Below are 17,971 nucleotides of genomic sequence, written 5' to 3'. Positions count from 1 at the left end.
GACCATGAAAATGATGGATGGAGAACTTCTATTTCAACAATGTCAAGATAGCCCAGTCATCATGTATCACACCAGATAAAGCAGCATACCAAGCCCTTACAGTAAATACTTACCAAATCATATTACAGAGTTATGAATAAAGTAAGCATACCACTCAATGCCTTTTTTATGCTCTTTCCAGATATAATAATAAATTTTGTTGGTAATGAATTTTACCCCCACCCCTATATATACCAATTTGGGGTATATATTTGCACATTAGGGTGGGGGGACAGTTTAAACTTACCTCTCATTCATATCATAAATAAAATTTACCCTCACCCCCTAATGTGCAAATAGGCCTATATACCCTGAATTGTATAAATATGGGTGGGCATAAAATTCATTTCCTGCAAAAATGATATATACTACTCAATGACTTTTTTTATGCTGATTATGAATATAATAATCATTTCTACCGGAAATGAATTTCAGCCCCTCCCCCTGGTAAAGTTCTATGAAATCATATTATTGAGTTAGGAATAAAGTGAATACACCATTTGATGCCTTTTTTTATGCTGATTACAAATATAATAAGTATTTCTATCAGAAATGAATTTCAGCCCCCCCCCCCCACCTATATAGGCTATGCCTAACCAAACCCTGAATTGGCGTATATAGGAGGGGGGGGGGCGGAAATTAATTTCCGATAGAAATAATTATTATATTCATAATCAGCATAAAAAAAGGCATTGAATGGTGTATTCACTTTTGTTTTAACTCAATAATATGATTTTGTACAACTTTACCCAGGGTATATATTTCTACAACCTAACCTAACCCTGAATTGACATATATAGGGGGGGGGGCTGAAATTCATTTCAGATAGAAATGATTATTATATTTGTAATCAGCATAAAAAAGGCATCAAATGGTGTATTCACTTTATTCCTAACTCAATAATATGATTTAGTAGAAATTTACCACCTAAGGTTAGGTTAGGGGGGGGGGGGCTGAAATGCATTTCCATTAGAAATGATTATTATATTTGTAATCAGCATAAAAAAGGCAGCCCCCCCTAATGTAGAAATATATACCCTGAATTGACATATATAGGCTAGGGGGGAGGGGAATAAAATTCCTATCCGATAGAAATGATTACTATATTTGTAATCAGCATAAAAAAGGCATTGAGTGGTATATTCACATTATGCATAAGTCAATAATATGATTTGGTAGATATCTACCATATTCACTATAATTGTAACTCAATAATATGATTTGGTAAATATTTACTGCCCTTACACATGAGCTAGCAAGAGGAGTGACCCCAAAACATGCCATGAGGATGGCCAGGACCTAAGTAAGTAGTAAGTACCACTTGATGTCTTGTTTTAAGCTTTTTCCAAATATAATAATCATTTTTGCCAGATATGAATTTCACCCCCACCCCAATATATGCCAATTCAGGGTATATATTTGCACATTAAGGGGGGGGGGCAAATTTTATTGCTGATGTAAATGGGAAGTAAGGTTAAACTTTACCCCCCCCCCCCTAATGCGCAAATATATACCCTGAATTGGCATTTAGGTTTAGGGGTAAAATTCATTTCCAATAAAAATGAATATTATATTTGGAAAGAGCATAAAAAAAAGGTTTTGAGTGGTATAGCCTATTAACTTTATTTGTAAGTCAATAATAAAATTTGGTAAAAATTTACCCAAATATATACCCTGGACTGGTATATATATAGGGGTGGGGGGGTAAAATTCATTTCTGACAAAAATGATTATTACATTTGGAAAGAGCACAAAAAGATATCAAGTTGTATGTTTACTTTATTCATTAGTGAATAATATGATAGCAAAAAATTTACCTTAAATTACCTTATATCACATTGTCCAGCAAAACAAGGAAAGATCCTGTAGAGTTGCTGGTCAGTGACGATGGGGAGTCACTGGTTCAGGGGCGTCCCACTCTGTTTTCCATGGTTTGGTGGACCAATTCTTATCAATGGCAATCTTGAATGCATTGACAGAGGGAACGGTGACAGCTGCATTGGGAGGACTGTTCCAGGGGCCCACCACTCTATTGGAGAAGTAGTGGTTGTGGAGTCTGCTGTGAGCTCTCTTCTGGAGCAGCTTCTTACTAAACCCTCTTGTCCTGAATGATTTGTCAAGTTGTAAAGGACTCTGAGAAGAGGAATCAGAATGCAGTAGCTTGTAAGCCATGACATTGCCCCTCTGCCGTCTGTAGACGAGTGTTGGGAGCTGTAGTTCGTTCAGGCAGGATGGATAGTCGGTTCTTGCATCCATCAATAGCTTTGGTTGCGCGCCTTTGAACAGACTATTTTCTGTTGGTCACTCTTATTTACCGCAATAAATACAGTTCATATTAAAAAGTGGGGAATTTTTTGTTGAAGTAGCCTAGTTGTTTCATCCTACATTAGCCTGGGGTTCTATCAAATAGGATCCGATGATAGAGACTAGCCTAGGCTTACAGTAGGCTGTATAAATAGATTCAAAATATCACAAGAAATACTTCACTGACACATAAAGAACCCCAAAAATAAAAGTTACCAAACTCAAGAAATCCTTTGTTAAAAGTACAAATAATTACTCAGCAATTTATTGACAAATATGGTGGAAAATCCCAATGTTGTCATACGCAAGGAAGCTGATGATAGTGATTTTGATTTTCTAAGCGTCTTGTTGTTTAGATGGCGCTATAAAAGGCTATGTCATTCTTCTTCTCATCACGGGTCTTTTGGGGCTGTACTCCGACTTTACTAATATCATAGGTCGTGTGGTGGTACAGTGGGTTTGATCTCTGCTTGGTAATACAGGAACCAGAGTTCGAATCCAATTGTTGCTTTAATGCGATAAATTACTAGTAATATCATATCTTGGAAATTGTTCATTTTTTTTGTTAAGTATACTAGAAATTTGGATCCCATAATAATGACAAAGCAGCCAACTATTTTAAAAGTTGACTGAGGGTGCTTTGGAGATTATCACACCAAACGATGTTCAACTTTGGATTTGTGCTAAAACCTCTCAAACTATGAGGAGAAAATATATTAAAGTACTGAAAAGTCTGGTTGAATTTTTTTTTATTTGCAACGTTTTATTGTGCAAAGTTTCTGGAGGTAGCATGGGATTTAACTTAATTATAATTATATTCATGCCAGATCTATGGTTTCAGGTAAATCTATGTCAGAATGTTCATGAAGAGTTCACCATTGTGGCGATTCACTTCATGTCCTTGATGATTCTTTATTATTAGCAAACACTGCATTATAATTGCCCCTTGGACGTCTTCTTCCTTTGTGCTGTATTCAAGAGAAATAAAATTTTGGTATAAGTTTTATCAAACAGTTCTTGGTAACGAACTGTAAGTAAGGAGCAACCCGGGTCAATGGTAACCGAAACTCTAAAAAACGGAATTTTGATACCAATAGATACATCAAAAGCATCAGATTTTAATTCTGATTTCAAATATATAAGTTTCATCAAGTTTAAACTTACCCATCAAAAGTTACAGCCCTGAGAAAATTTGGCTGATTTTTGAAAAAAGGGGGAAAGACCCCCTAAAAGCAATTGAACCTTAATGAAAATCACACCATCATATTCAGCGTATCAGAGAACCCTACTGTAGAGGTTTGAAGCTCCTATCTACAAAAATGTGGAATTTTCTATTTTTTGCCAAAAGAAAGATCACGGATGCGTGTTTATTTGTTTTTTTCCCCAGGGATAATCGTATTTACCCAGTGGTCCTAGAATATCGTAGGAGGGCTCATTGGAACGGAAATTAAAAGTTCTAGTGGCCTTTTTAAGTGGCCAAAAAAATGGAGGGCAACTAGGCTCCCTTCCACGCTCATTTTTTTCTCAAAGTCACCCAATTAAAATTTTGAGATAGCCATTTTGTTCAGCATAGTCGAAAATCTAATAAATATATCTTTTAGGATGACTTAATCCCCCAAAGTTCCCAGGGGAAGGGCTGCAAGTCATGAACTTTGCCCATTGCTTAGATATTGTATTGGTTATTGGGAAGTATACAGACATTTTCAGGAAGGATTTTTTCTGGTGTGGGGGGTGGGGCGGGAGGAGGGGGTTACTCGGGAAATCTTTCCGTGGAGGATGTTTCTTTGGGGTAAGGGACAATTCTATGAAGGGGGTGCCGTATTTCCGAGCATTATTTAAAAAACGATCAGAAATTAAATTAAACGTAGATAATTTCGGAGACCACACTGCCTTTGTTTTATTCAACAAACAGGAAAAAATCACTCCAATCATGACTTTTGCCTTTCCAGAGAAAGATTGCTAAAAAAAAGTTTTCGAAAATATCAACAAATAATGCGGTAATACCTTCGTCAATTCTTGGACCAGGTGTGGTTAATTTTTGATCAAGAACTTTAACGATACAAGATCAGTGCTTGAAAAGGGTCCGAAATTTTGTTTTAAGTCGGATAAAGACCTCGTGGAAGACATTATCTCTTCAATAGAAACATCTTTGCATAAAAACGCAAATCTTATAAAAGATGTTAGCTTAGTACGAGCTTCTACCGTAAAAACCCTGTCTAATTTTGTATTGAAACCGGGATTTCCTAGTACGACCATCAAAAACATAAGCATTCTAAAAAACTAAAAGAGGATGGTTCAATTACCATTAAAAAGCAGATCAAGAGTAACACTTAAGTTGTCATAAATATTGAGGACTACGAATCAAAATTAAAAAGTTTACCAAATGATGAAAAAACTTCCAAAAAGCTGTCGTATAATCCAACAGACTCTTTTACAAATAAGTTTAAGAACGAATTGAAGTGCTTAAATGATGAAGGAAAAATTACACTTCAACTTTATTACAAATGCCTGCCACGCAGTTCCTTGTGCCCTAAATTATATGGACTTCCAAAAATTCATAAGCCTAACATTACGACCAATTGTGTCAAGTACAAGGTCACCAACAAATGTTTTGAGCAAGTGGTTAGTGTCAGTCTGCATACTACTTTTGTCTACACAAATTTCGTATATTAAGAATTCTTTGCATTTGGTTGAAAAACTGAAAAAAGTAGAAATTTCTTCAAGTTCTTTGTTTTCAAGCTTCTAAATTGTATCAATGTACACAAATTTTGATGTAGAAGCAGCCGAAACTCATCTAGAAGGAAAGCTGTTAAGAAATTTGGATTTGATTAGTGGCAAAACAGATTTGGAAGTTTCTGTAATTATGTATTTAGTAAGGTTGTGCAATAAGTTCTCTTATTTTTTTTAATTCAGAGGGGAGTATTTCGAACAAATAAATGGTTTACCTATGGGGGCCCCTTTATCCCCTTTATTAGCTAGTATCTTTGTGGAGAATATTGAAACAATTGCGTTAGATTCATATTTTTTAAAACATATTTTCTGGGGCCGGTATATGAATGACATTATTTCAATATGGGATTATGGGGAAGAAGAATTAAAAGGATTTTTGGAACAACTTAATTGTTTGGGGGGGGGGATTTAAAGTTTACTGTTGAATTGGAAGAGAACGGGAAACTTCATTTTCTTGATGTTCTTCTTTTGAAAAATCAAAATAGTCTGGATTTTAAAATTTACAGAAAACCGATATATAACAATAGATTTTTGTCTTATAGTTCCTGTCACGCTCGCCAAGTAAAAATTGGTTTGATCATTTCTTTAATTGACCGGTTCTTTAGTATTTGCTCTCCAAAATTTGTTGAGGAGGAGTTGTCTTTTCTAAGGAAAATACTAATAAGCAACATGTATCCAGAGTGGTTAATTAACCAGACTTTTTCAAGAAGAAGGATAAGGTTTCTAGAAATTTCTAAGGAAGTCTTGGAGACAACTCAGGAGAAAGATGTTTTTTGTTCTTTACCATATGTACCAGGGCTAAGTGAAAAACTTAAAAGAATTTCACAAAGCAATAGTCTAAGGGTAGCTTTAAAGAGTAATAATACTTTGGGTAGTTTTCTGAATTCTGGGAAGGGTCTAACTTCACTGGGGCAACAAAGTGAGGTTTATCAGATCCTATGTACTTGCGGAAGCTCATATGTTGGACGTACTAACCAGAGTTTGGAAATGAGATTATTACCACATAAAAATTATATTTCTTCGGCTGTAAAGCAAGATTCTAAGTCTGAAAAATTTAATTCAGCCGTTTCAGAATATATTTTTAATTTTCCAGACCATTTTATTTTGTTCGAGAATGTCTCTTTGATTTCTAGGGATCGGGGTTTAAAGCAAAATTTCCGTGAAACTCTTGAAATAAAGAAAATCTTATTCAAGAATATTGCTTGGAATCGGGATACAGGTGAATATGGGCTGAACTCTATCTATGATAATTTATTAAAATCGGATAGAGTAAAGTTCAATTCACCCAATGTAGTTGACCTTTGTCCAAACGTTATATCATTGAACTCTAATGAACCGAATCCAAGAAGGTCAAAGAGGCTAGCTTCCGCCTTTGCTTTGAAAAGAATTAGAGATTTAAACAATATATAGTTTTATTTGATTTCGTATATAAACTTTTGTTTTAAATTGTTTTAGTTTAGTTTTACTATTGATGACGGTCACTGTATATGTGACCGAAATATCTGGTATTTTTTGTGAATTGTCTATACACTGTCTATTAAAAAGGATTTTATCCCTGTTTTGAACTTTTATTTTATAATTAAATTTAAAAAAAACAAGTTTTTTCAACTGAAAGTAAGAAGCAACATTAGAACTTAAAACGAACAGAAATTATTACGTATATGAGGGGGTTCGCCCCCAAGTCAATACCTCTCTCTTTAAGCTACAGTTGTTTTTAGTGCTTTCAAAAGAGATATATCTATTCTAAATAAACGGCCTTTGTGATTCAGAGTTTTGTGAATTAAAATTTTAAATTTTAACGTAAAGAGCGTGGTATTGACTAAGGGGAGAACCCCCTCATATACGTAATAACATGTACGTAATAAAAAAAAAACAATAAGAAAAAAACAAGCGATAAGGCTCAATAGTAATTGAAACTTTTAAAAACAGAATTTTGATGTCAATAAATGTATCAAAAGAATGGGCTTATAATGCTGATTTTAAATATATAAATTTTATTAACTTTAGTATTACTCATCAAAGGCTACGAGCCTGAGAAAATTTACCTGATTTTTTAAGGAGAGGGAAACATCCCCTACAAGTGAAAGAATTTTAATGAAAATCACACCGTCAGATTCAGCGTATCAGAAAACCCTATTACATAGGTTTCAAGCTCATATCTGCAAAAATCTGCAACTTTGTATTTTTGCCAGAAGAAAAATATACGAATCTAGAAGTTCGTTACGTAAGTTAATTTGTAAATTATGTCAGAACCAAATTTAGAGACAGCCATTTAGCAAAAGAAAAGTAAAATTTTTATGCAAATTTTGTTTACTTATTCAATGACGGTGAGCCAAAATAAAAGCTACATTAACTAAAAAACAATCAGAAATTAAATAAAAAAAAATTTTAAACTGAAAGTAAGGAGCGACATTAAAACTTAAAACGAACAGTAATTGTTACGTTTATGAAAGGGACTTTCCCCTCCTCAACGCCTATCTCTTTACGCTAAAGTTTGACTCTTTCTCACAACTCTATTTTTTAAAACAATAAAAACTTTCTCACAACTATATTTTTTAAAACAATAAAAACTCTTTGACTCTTTCTCACAACTCTATTTTTTAAAACAATAAACACTTTCTCACAACTCTATTTTTTAAAACAATAAAAACTTTCTCACAACTATATTTTTTAATACAATAAAAACTCTTTGACTCTTTCTCACAACTCTATTTTTAAAAAAAATAAAAACTTTCTCACAACTCTATTTTTTAAAACAATAAAAACTTTAGCGTAAAGAGCGAGGCGTTGAGGAGGGGACAGACCCTTTCATATGCGGAATAATTTCTGTTCGTTTTAAGTTTTAATGTCGCTCCTTACTTTCAGTTTAAAAAACTTGTTTTTTATTTAATTGTGTGAAGAGACCAATTTTGAAATGAAGAGACCAAAGGGACTGCATAAACTTTTTTACAACATGATTATATGCGGCATTAGTATATCAAATAACAATAAATTCCAATAGCTTTAACAGAATAGCGACTATTTTCGTGTTTTTGATTTGATTTCACCCAAGTTTGTTGAAAGTATAAGCGTCATTGTAGTAAAATAATGTAAATGATCTTCTATTCGATTGCTTGTTTCCGATTTCGCTGTTGGTTATTTACTTGATAAAATGCACCGACTCTGCAAGAACAGTTGTGAGTTTATTAGTGTATCTACTTCGCATGAAAGCGACAGCAAAAAGTATTTTCATTAGCCTTGGTTTAGAACAATTTCTGATCTTCATCTAAAAAGCTAGCGTCACTTTACTTTACTGAGTTAATGCTGAAAAAACAATATTTAGGATATTCAACATAACTTTAGCTAAAAAAAGGTCACAATCTAGTAAATGCTGTCATTTCTTTTTCAAGAAGTTTTTTGATGTTTCTGTTAGCTTCAAAATCATTCAGCCATTTTAATTATATAACTCTTACAGTAGAATCTATCTGATTTTGGTGCTGTTCCAGTTTTCTCTTTTCAGTTATTTGGCATGATCTCTGCTATAGACGCATTTCTGAATAATAAATGTTTTTTTTTTGTATTTCCCCTTTTGAGTTTTCAAAAGTATACTCGAGAAAATTGCATCCTACATGACACTGTGTGTATCAAGAATTTGATACATACTCAAGGACTGAGAACGTCAACACAATGTAACTCAATTAATTTTTGTGACACTAGACCAATCTAAACAAAAATAATAAGAAGATTCTCAACAAAAGAGAATGTAAAATTTGTCGTTTACTGGTTAAGAAAATATTTGGTTCATTCTTCCATACAAGGGAAACAAACTTATATCGAGTCATGTGTAAATCTTATCTTGTTGAAACCCTAAAAAATTACTGGCTTTGAACACACCTCTAGTTAAACTCATTTTTCTGTTTGCAACAGGGAAATAATTCAAAATTTCCTGTGAAACCTCAATATTTTTCTTTCTTATATAGATCCCAGGTTTCCCAGAAATAGTCAAAAAGCGCAAAGATTCCGATGGAAATTATTTGTGTCAAGCCACCTTTTCCCATTTGAACAGAACCTGTCAGCCTAAACCTAAAATCTATAATCTGTCTGCATGCATAAAGACAGAGCAAAGCATTACTTTATAAAAATTAGGATGGTTTACCAATAGAAACATATAACTTAGGCTACATCCAAACTTTCCCACAAGATTACATCGACGGCGTTTTCATCCGAGGTGATGTGTACAGTACACCGTGCTAATGTAGACTAGATTTTTCTTCATTATTATTTGTTGTGGCCAAAGCAGTCTAATTTTGCTCTTATTTGTCTTGTGTTTCGAAATGCAAGCTTACTGCTTTGTCAGTATTTATGGGGAAAACACATGGAATTACTCCTGTAGAGTAACTTTTGAGATATAAATTATCTAGGAATAAATCATACGCCACCAGACATTTCAGGATGTTCAAATTTTTGCATAACCTTCCTACAATGTTTATAGGTTCGCATATTTTTGTCGTTCTGCCAAATTTTGACCCCCTCTTCCTCTCGTTATTAATTCCTTCGTACATGGCATTTCATCAAAGTCAATACTAATTATAAGAACTTTTAGAAGAATAAGTATTCTGAGCTTTGTATTTTCCTTGAATTCGTGGGAATTAAGTGTGCTTGACGATTAATCTAAATCGGTCCAGTTAGAAGTTGGAAGATGAAGTTTTGAAATTCTATTTTCCAGATCTGCTAATTCTTTGATCTCTGGAATGCACCAGCGACGAATCCGTATCTGGAGTGGTCAAACTTGAAGAAAATAACGATTGGATGTAATCCTTACCGTCGCTTGTCTTCTAACCCAAGATTTCATCGTCCATCATTTTCACTTGTGATTCGTAGTGATGCCTGTCGTTGCATGTCTTACAACCGCAGTTTTCTTCGTAGTTCATTTTCGCTAATCAGGATTTTTAAATTAGTGGATATTCAGGAGCAAAGTGTTGATAAGTTTTCCGCAGATATATTCTGTAGACAGAATTGTTGGCCCCAAACCTCCCATTGCACTTCCTGGCTGAAGGGACAGGATACCGAGATCAGCACCCCCGTTTTGGACTGTAAAAATTTGGTGCCATATTCTTTCCCTTTTCTTTTTTAGGCTTCTGGAAATAAGGTTTGTACACCTTGAATCCCCCAAAAGAAAACACTGAGCTCTCTTATGAAGAACATACTATTTACACATTATCCAACTAGAGCAAATAAATTGTTAAACACCTAAGAAAAATAAAGCTAAGTCAAATCCAATTATCCATTTGAGGAGGTATTCTTAAGCTTTACCCATGGAATAGCACAGCTTTAAAATTAATCCACTATCCGCGATTCGGACAACTCTTTTTTTGAAGTCTCTGCAAAAAAAGAGGGAAAAAAAAAATCATAGGTGAAGTCCCAAGGCGCCATGAGGATTTTAGGCGAAGCTCTATGGACTTTCTCAAAGAAAATGTTTGGAAGATTGAACATTTTCGGCTCTTCTATCTTTTCTAAGAAACTGGCACTGGTCTTTTTCTCTCCTGAAAGTTTTATTTGAACAAATTTGCTTCTTTTTAGTTTACTGTGATCGTTGCCCCTATGCACCACTTTTATTTTACGAAATATGGACCGCAGCCCTTTACGGAAAGTAAGTGGCCGAAATAGAGCCCTTTCGTGGAAAATATTATGCAGCAAACGGAGATTTCCTTTAATGTAACAGGGACCAGAAACAACGGTTTTTCATCTTAAGCAGGGGAGCCGCAAAAAAAAACTCGTTCTAACGATGCGTCCAGACTGAAAGACTCGTTTTGATGTTCAATTGAAGCATTGTTTATAGTTTAACGCATGTTGCAGCAATGTAAAACATTGATTCGAAAAAATAAAAATAAATATAAACTGAAAATTCTTTATTTTAGCCCTTGATAGTTCAGAGTAGTTAAAAAACATCCCTCGTTCCTGGCCCTATTTTCAGCCAAAATTGAAAAAAACCTTCCTCTTAGGGGGACTGAATTAATCCTAAGTAAGGTCAATATGACCCCATTGATAATTCGCATCATTTTATCAAAAAATTTAGCATCATTTTAAATTAATTGCAAATGTGCTTTCCAAACATGCGACCAGAAATCGAGTACTATAATAATGATAATAATAACTAATTTTAGCCCACTACTAAGGGCCTTACTACTAGTCTTGTCACTACTAAGGGCAGGAGTTGATCCCTTTGTTTGTAATTCCCTGTGGTAATGGTATCGAAAATCTCAAGTAAGAATTCGGTCTGCCGGACAGCTTTCTGGACCTATAGATATACGTAGGGGAGTTAAACAAGGCTCAGTAATCAGCCTTGTGATATTTAACAATGCAATACGTTCTGCGACAAAATCGATAGAAGATTTTTTAATAGATGATGGAATTGACGCTAATCATTTATTTTACGCAGATGATCTACTTTTGATAAGGGATAATTTAAAATCTCAACAGAAAGCTATTAACGCCGTTTCGTCTGCACTTGGTGATATTGGGCTAACAATAGAGCCGTCTAAGACTGAACTCTTCGTTTTGAACAACGAAACATTGTCAAATCGTGTTGTTGATGTTTGCGGGAAGACAGTTGTCCAAAAGAATAAGTTTGAGTATCTCGGACTTCAATATGGGAATTCTATCAAAGCTACTAAAAATCTAGTTATTGCAGCACTTGCGGAAAACTTACGGTATGCTAGCATGAACTAAAGGTCCATTTGAGAAAATTACGCTCGATCGTCTCCATAACGCCATGTTCGCGCCACATTTGTCCTTATTTAACCCCTTTATGGAATTGCTTTGGTAAAACCTAACGTAGCTAAATTCGTTCAATTTTTTTTCGGATTTGCAAATATTCATTGGAAAGTCCCATATGGTTAAGAAACTCTCATGTTCGGCAGAGGTATTATATTTTTGAGTTAAGTAAGAAAATGGATGAGTTGTATACACGTTTCAAAAGTCAAAATAGAACAATCCACGACTTTCCATTGGCTAGTCCTGTGCATTAAAATCGTGATTTTGTTTTCGTTTGTTTTCTCTTTTCCATAGTTAACGCAGTTTAATTTTGTTTTGTAGCGTTGTGTGATTTTTTCGTTATTTTTTTCTTTCGTTTTCATAACTCCTTCGAGCCTTTACGTGTATTTGTATGAAGGGTTGAAATATAATTACTATTAATTATTACTATAAACAACAAGACAAAAGCAAAGTAATGAAATAAAAAAAGAAAAGAGACAAAAAAACCAAAAAAAAAACAATCAACTAGAATAAAAATATGGGATAAGACCATGAAATTGCAGAAAATTTAAAATAGCAGACACAAATAACTCCTTCTACAACAAGGCCAGTTTTGCCGTTATATCTGAAGCATTCAAATTCCGCACACCAGGCAAAGATAAAACGGAGTGGTCGCAGCAGGTCAAGTACAGTTTCTCTAGTGCTATACGGTTATATTTATTCCTGCAAGCAATGATTTTTGAATACCAAATCTGGAGCTAAAACTTGGCGTCGGAAACTGTACGATCACGAAATGAACGTAAATTATGTACTATGTAGGCTACTCGACCAGAGTATATTACCAGAGTATGGGTCCAGCACTTCAAAATTAAGAATCTCTGATCTTGACAGGCAGCAAAAGAGGATGAATAAGATGCCACTGCTTATCATAGAAAAAGTTAAAATGTAGAGCCAATAGTCGTTGTAGGAATTTTTCAGAAACATATGATTTACCATTTGTTTCAAATAATGCCTTAAATAGGCTAGCAAAAATTTGAAGCATCAATTAAAAATTCAAAAACAAGTATAAAATAAGATAAAACTATAAAACATAACAATACCCTGTAATCATTCCCTAAAAACACGGTTTTATTCTATGCTTTGGATTTTCCAATATTTTTATAGGAAGTCAGGAGCACTTATTATATGTTTATACTTATGTACAGTGATTCCATATTAGACTGACTTGATTGCTTTTGAGGGCTAATATGAAATAAAAAACTGACAAGAATTAAATATATAAAAAGCAGAAATTTATTCGAGTCAAAAAATACTGATTGACACAATGACAAACTAAACCAGCTTCCAAACGGAGATCATCAATTAAAGCTTCGGTCTACCCTCTCCACAGAGAGCGAGACATATACGGTCTATTAAAAAGGATAAAATGACATCAGCAGCAAGCGTCCTCACTAGAATGGAACGAAACTGAAAAAGAAAGGATAGAATCAACACATTTGCTCCAAAGAAGGAAAACGTCACCGCTATCGATTTGTATTGCTCACGAGAAGTGAGTAAGAGAATGGATCGACTCCCAATAACCATAGATTATTTTGAAACTTTTACCGTCATACAATAAAGCAAATTTTATGAAAGGTAGATTCAAGGTTTAAAAATTTAGTAGAATTCAACAATTCGCTAACCTTATAATAACTCTTCACTTTAAATAAGAAAAACAGAAATATGAAAACCCAGTAAAAAATAGTGGAACCTTTTTTGCCCGCTTATTCGGGACCTAAGAGCCTAGAACAGTGGTTCCCAAACTGTGGGTCACGACCAGGGCGATATCCAGGATTTTTTCGGGGGAGGGGTTTACAAAAACGTTTTTTGGGGTGTGGGGTTACAAAAAACTTTATAAATGCACCAAAAAGTTGTTTATATTCATTTTTGTTACGTTTTTTACGAGTCGTACACACATTTCGGGGGGGGCGGGGTGGATGGGGATCAAACCCCCTAACTCCCCCGGATACAGCCTTGCGCGCGACCCACTAGTGGGTCACGAGCAAATATTGAATGGGTCACGGTCACGAGCATTAATATTGATAATGCTCAGATTCTGAAATGGCGGGTAGTGGAACTTCTTTGCTCTAAGTGAAATAATAAAAAGAACATTTACAAGTGTTACCAATATGAATGAAAGACTGTTAAAATAAGAAACACGACTTAAATAATCTTTTTATTACTCACATAACTACACCTGCAAGTTTTTTTTTTTTTTCCAAAATTATTCAATGGGAAGGATGTATTTGTTTCCGACCTTTCTTCATCACAGCATTAGCATCAACTTCAACCTTATTTACTTTCAATGGCAGCGAGTTTGATACATTCAGTTTATTTCTGTACTTAGTGTTTTAATGTTTGGAGAAGAAATCCCAGATTTCTTCAGGTACCTTTTGAAGCTGGGTCGGCTCTGATTGAGCTTACAGAGTCACGCCACTGACCCCCGCTACAAACCAAATACACAGCGACACTAGGAATCAAATCCCCGTCCTCACTGACAAAGTATTTCAAGTTTAAAGACCATAGACAGACTGAAACCATCTATCATGTGCGCAAGACGTTTGACAAATTCATTCGTGCCTTATTATACGTCAGTGTTTGATAAGAGCCAGTCCAGAAGCCTATCTGTTTTTAATTTTATTTCGCAAATAAGAGCACGGTTGGAATTTATTCTTGAGTACAACAACTAGTATAAACAAAATTATTCCGTAATAAATTGTTTATCCGTAATAAATTGTTTACGTAAAAACGAGCATTATGGCACAACTGGATAGAAGAAATAGCTATATAATTGCGATGTCAAACCCTTTATGATTCCATCGGAAATGGAAGCCCATTAGTTAACTACACGTAAAAACACAATAAATATTAGCGTAGAGCATGTTAAAGATGCTTTTATTTGTGTAAAGCGTTTTCAGCTTACCTCTGGTTCAAAATCAACTATGCTGAATTCCTGAGCTACGTCTGGAATAATTCCCAGTCCTAAGGAAAAAATGAACGCTAATGAGCCAAACAATGCGTATAATAGTGGTCTATTCTCAGTCAGCGATTCCATAAAAGGATGACCCTACGAAAAAAAGTTTATACTTAGTATGAATAAAATCATTAAAATTATAAGTTTATGGATGTAGCTCTTCCGGCAAAATCAGAATTTTCCAATCACGTATTTACAATACTTACCGGACCACTAAGAAAAGAAAACCCTGACTCCATCTAAAAAGCTGCCCTTTCGAGTGACCGATGTTCAGCGATTCGGCCACAGAGCTTGAACAAAAGTTCTATTTCGATTCAAATAAGTGACTTCATAAAAGGACGATAAGAATAAAACCGTTCAAACTTAGTATGGATACTAAACCACGAAAATTATAAAAGATTTACATACAGCTTAATACTTTGTCCTCAGAGAGAAAAGTTTATAGCTTCTATGACGCTAAAATTGTGAAAACTTTGTCGAAAATACAATTAAAGTACTAGAACAAACAAGGAGTTCAATTTTTCGAACCATGAGAACCATATGAGTATCATGTTTTCTGAATCAGTAAAAGTTTCAATGTCATCATTTCGAACAGCAATCCAGTACATATATTTTAACTACCGTTTGGCTCCATCTTAAATTTTCTGCGATTTTTCTTTTAGTTATTACAAAATACTAAAGGTCAGAATTCCTGTCCAAAGTTTCACAGTGTTTCCAAACCCAAATGTAAAAATAACAATTTGCAGAAACAAATTCGGTGAATTCGATAAGGTTTTTTGCACTCAAAAATTCGAAGATATTGCTAACGACTGCAAATAATCATTCAAGGAAGATTTGTCTTCAGTTTTTCGTTACACAATAATTCATGTTTGTTCCTGCAAGGACTGGTCTAATTGCTCATCGTGTGTCAAGCAAAACAGATTAGGGTGAAATTTAAATGTAAGTCCTTTTTGTTACACTTGGAGGTGTCATATCTATGCTTCATTCCTGGTTTCTGAAGCGAAACAACTAATTTGACATTTGCACTTTAAGTGATACAAGCTAAGTAACAAAAGTGGTACTTTTGGCATAAATATTTGGAAGGGATAAATATAACGAAATAAGGTAATTGATCTTTCCAAAAAGATACACTTACAGCCAAGTCAACACCTAACAACTTGATTCGTTGATTAATTTTAATACAAGGCAAATCAAGGCCTAGCTTAAAGTTTTAGCTATTCCATGATACAGGCACTTCTTTCCAATTCCTATTTGCTAACAAGAAGTTAAGATTAGCCTATATTTTTACATAGTTTTATTCTTCTAATCCCTGGGTTTTTAGCCAGTTTATTACCAAGTAATGGTTGTGTTTTCCTTCTGCTACACGAAAAATTTACAATTTCTAAAGCTGCACAATGATAAATTCTTTTCGCCGATTTTTGCCACACGTTCTTTGTTTTTAAACGTGGCGCCAGCGAGTGTAAAAAGCTGAAATAAAATTGAACATATTTTTCATTAAAAACTTAATTCCCGGTTTTTCCTAATGTTTTAAGAAGTATATGATTGCGTAAATTTTCAGGTTTCATATTTGGTGTCCTTGGTACTGTAATAAAAATCTAAGCGTATTCAGGCGAAGCACATAATGCTCGTTTTACACGACGTGTAAAACTAAAATCCCTCGATTAATTCATTGACTTGAAATCCTTATTTAATATATCGATTTAAAATGTACGCTCAGAATTTTTTGTCAATACGATGAACATTTATGTTCATCATATTGTTCATAACAAAGCAAATAATATTGGTTTTATATTAGAAAACTCCTACTATTCAATTTAAAAAGCCGATGAACATAATATCAAAGATATCTTGTGAGCATTTCTGTGTGCTCTTATAGATCTTGTATAATCGCCATAAAATGCCCAAATAAAACAACATTTCTATATCTAGTGTCAATATTATAATACTTTGTCCTTAAGGAGCAAAGTTTATATCTTTTTGAGATCTTTATAGCTTCCAACCAGGAGTTCTCAATCCCTACTTTAAACCTTAGTATGGCCTCAAGGCAAACTATGTGTACATGCAAATTACTTGAAATTTTGTCCTGTCAAACAAAAACTTTTTTTAAGATTTGTGTTAATTTCTTTGTCAATACGATGGCACTGCATTATCTATCAATGACTCTGATTTCAAGTATGTCGCCTTTTTTCCAGTTGAAAGCTTCTACTTAATAAGGGCTGATACCATAATTTATAGGTCTTATCCCCCGGGACTGCGCTTATCAGGTCAACCACATGGCAAAATATTTCCTTTTTTGATAAAGAGTTTCTTTGAAAGCAAGCGACAAGGGATGGTCTAAGACAGAAATTATGTGTACGCGTCAAAGTGATTGCCGTTTTCTCCTCACAACATTTTATGTTTCATATTTGATTACCAAAAACATTTAAATCCGCTTTTTCTTCAGAATTAACCGTTTAAAGCCTTAGAACATAACTTTAACCTATCAAATTCATTAATTTACTGCGTGTTAAAGAGAATACAATCACAGTTCGATACAGTATTACACCCTTGAAAAAATCTTGTACGGGGCAATAAAAAAATCTATAAACCGTTGTATGATACAAAACACCGGCAAAAATAGATAGACTGGATGGAGGGTGAAAATTACAAGAAAACGCTATTGAGAAAACAAGAGAGCCAATATAATAAAAACAGGAGGAATTAGAAAGAAAGAAAGAAAATGAGGCACTTAGATGGAAAATATTCGGAAGACAAGTCAAGACTATTGAATATATACACTGCAAACGAAGCATAATGCAAATAAGAGAAACGAAAGAATGAAAACTAACAAAAGCAAAACTCACAGCACAATACAAGCATGATAATCACACAAAATCGCAATACATGTACTATTTTAAAATAAAACACTATGGGTGGTTATTTTATTTGGTTCTTATATGCTTCAAAGCATCTCCTGATGGTCCGTTAGGATTTATGATACCGCATCTTCCAGTGGCCCAAAAATTTCTTATCCAAGGTGAGAGGCCAGGAAGATACTGTCCATACCGGTCATAAGTTCACCGAAGTAGTTATTCTTTAAAGCTTAATCAGAGCTGAATCTATGTACCATTCTGGCTTGAGCGTTGACTTTTAATGTAAAATTATGCATTCCAT

General features: G+C 34.2%; 2 protein-coding genes across 6 annotated transcripts in view; both read right to left on the bottom strand.

The window, feature by feature from the left end:
- The window catches only part of drn (zinc finger AN1-type doctor no), a 41,565-nt gene extending 38,927 nt beyond the window's left edge, over positions 1–2,638 (bottom strand). For 2 of the 4 annotated variants that reach the window (XM_089104614.1, XM_089104619.1), the window contains exon 1: positions 2,560–2,638. The gene's annotated coding sequence lies outside the window, so the exon portion shown is untranslated. The remainder of the gene's footprint in view (positions 1–2,559) is intronic. The other 2 variants (XM_089104615.1, XM_089104617.1) reach the window with 2 other exon arrangements.
- Positions 2,639–13,089: 10,451 nt separating this feature from the next.
- The window catches only part of LOC148941471 (endoplasmic reticulum transmembrane helix translocase), a 96,373-nt gene continuing 91,491 nt past the window's right edge, over positions 13,090–17,971 (bottom strand). For both annotated transcript variants that reach the window (XM_089104085.1, XM_089104086.1), the window contains exons 20-21: positions 14,768–14,911; positions 13,090–13,272 (exon numbers count right to left, since the gene is read on the bottom strand). In XM_089104085.1, the coding sequence (XP_088960211.1) occupies positions 13,168–13,272; positions 14,768–14,911 (249 nt within the window). In that variant the 3' untranslated portion in view covers positions 13,090–13,167. The remainder of the gene's footprint in view (positions 13,273–14,767; positions 14,912–17,971) is intronic.

Source organism: Artemia sp. Qi Xiang Cuo, chromosome 18 (assembly GCF_049724085.1).
Source record: "Artemia sp. Qi Xiang Cuo chromosome 18, ASM4972408v1, whole genome shotgun sequence".
NCBI classification, from domain to species: domain Eukaryota; kingdom Metazoa; phylum Arthropoda; class Branchiopoda; order Anostraca; family Artemiidae; genus Artemia; species Artemia sp. Qi Xiang Cuo.
The sequence above is the reverse complement of the archived record's forward strand: the minus strand, read 5'-3'. Positions and strand labels throughout refer to the sequence as shown.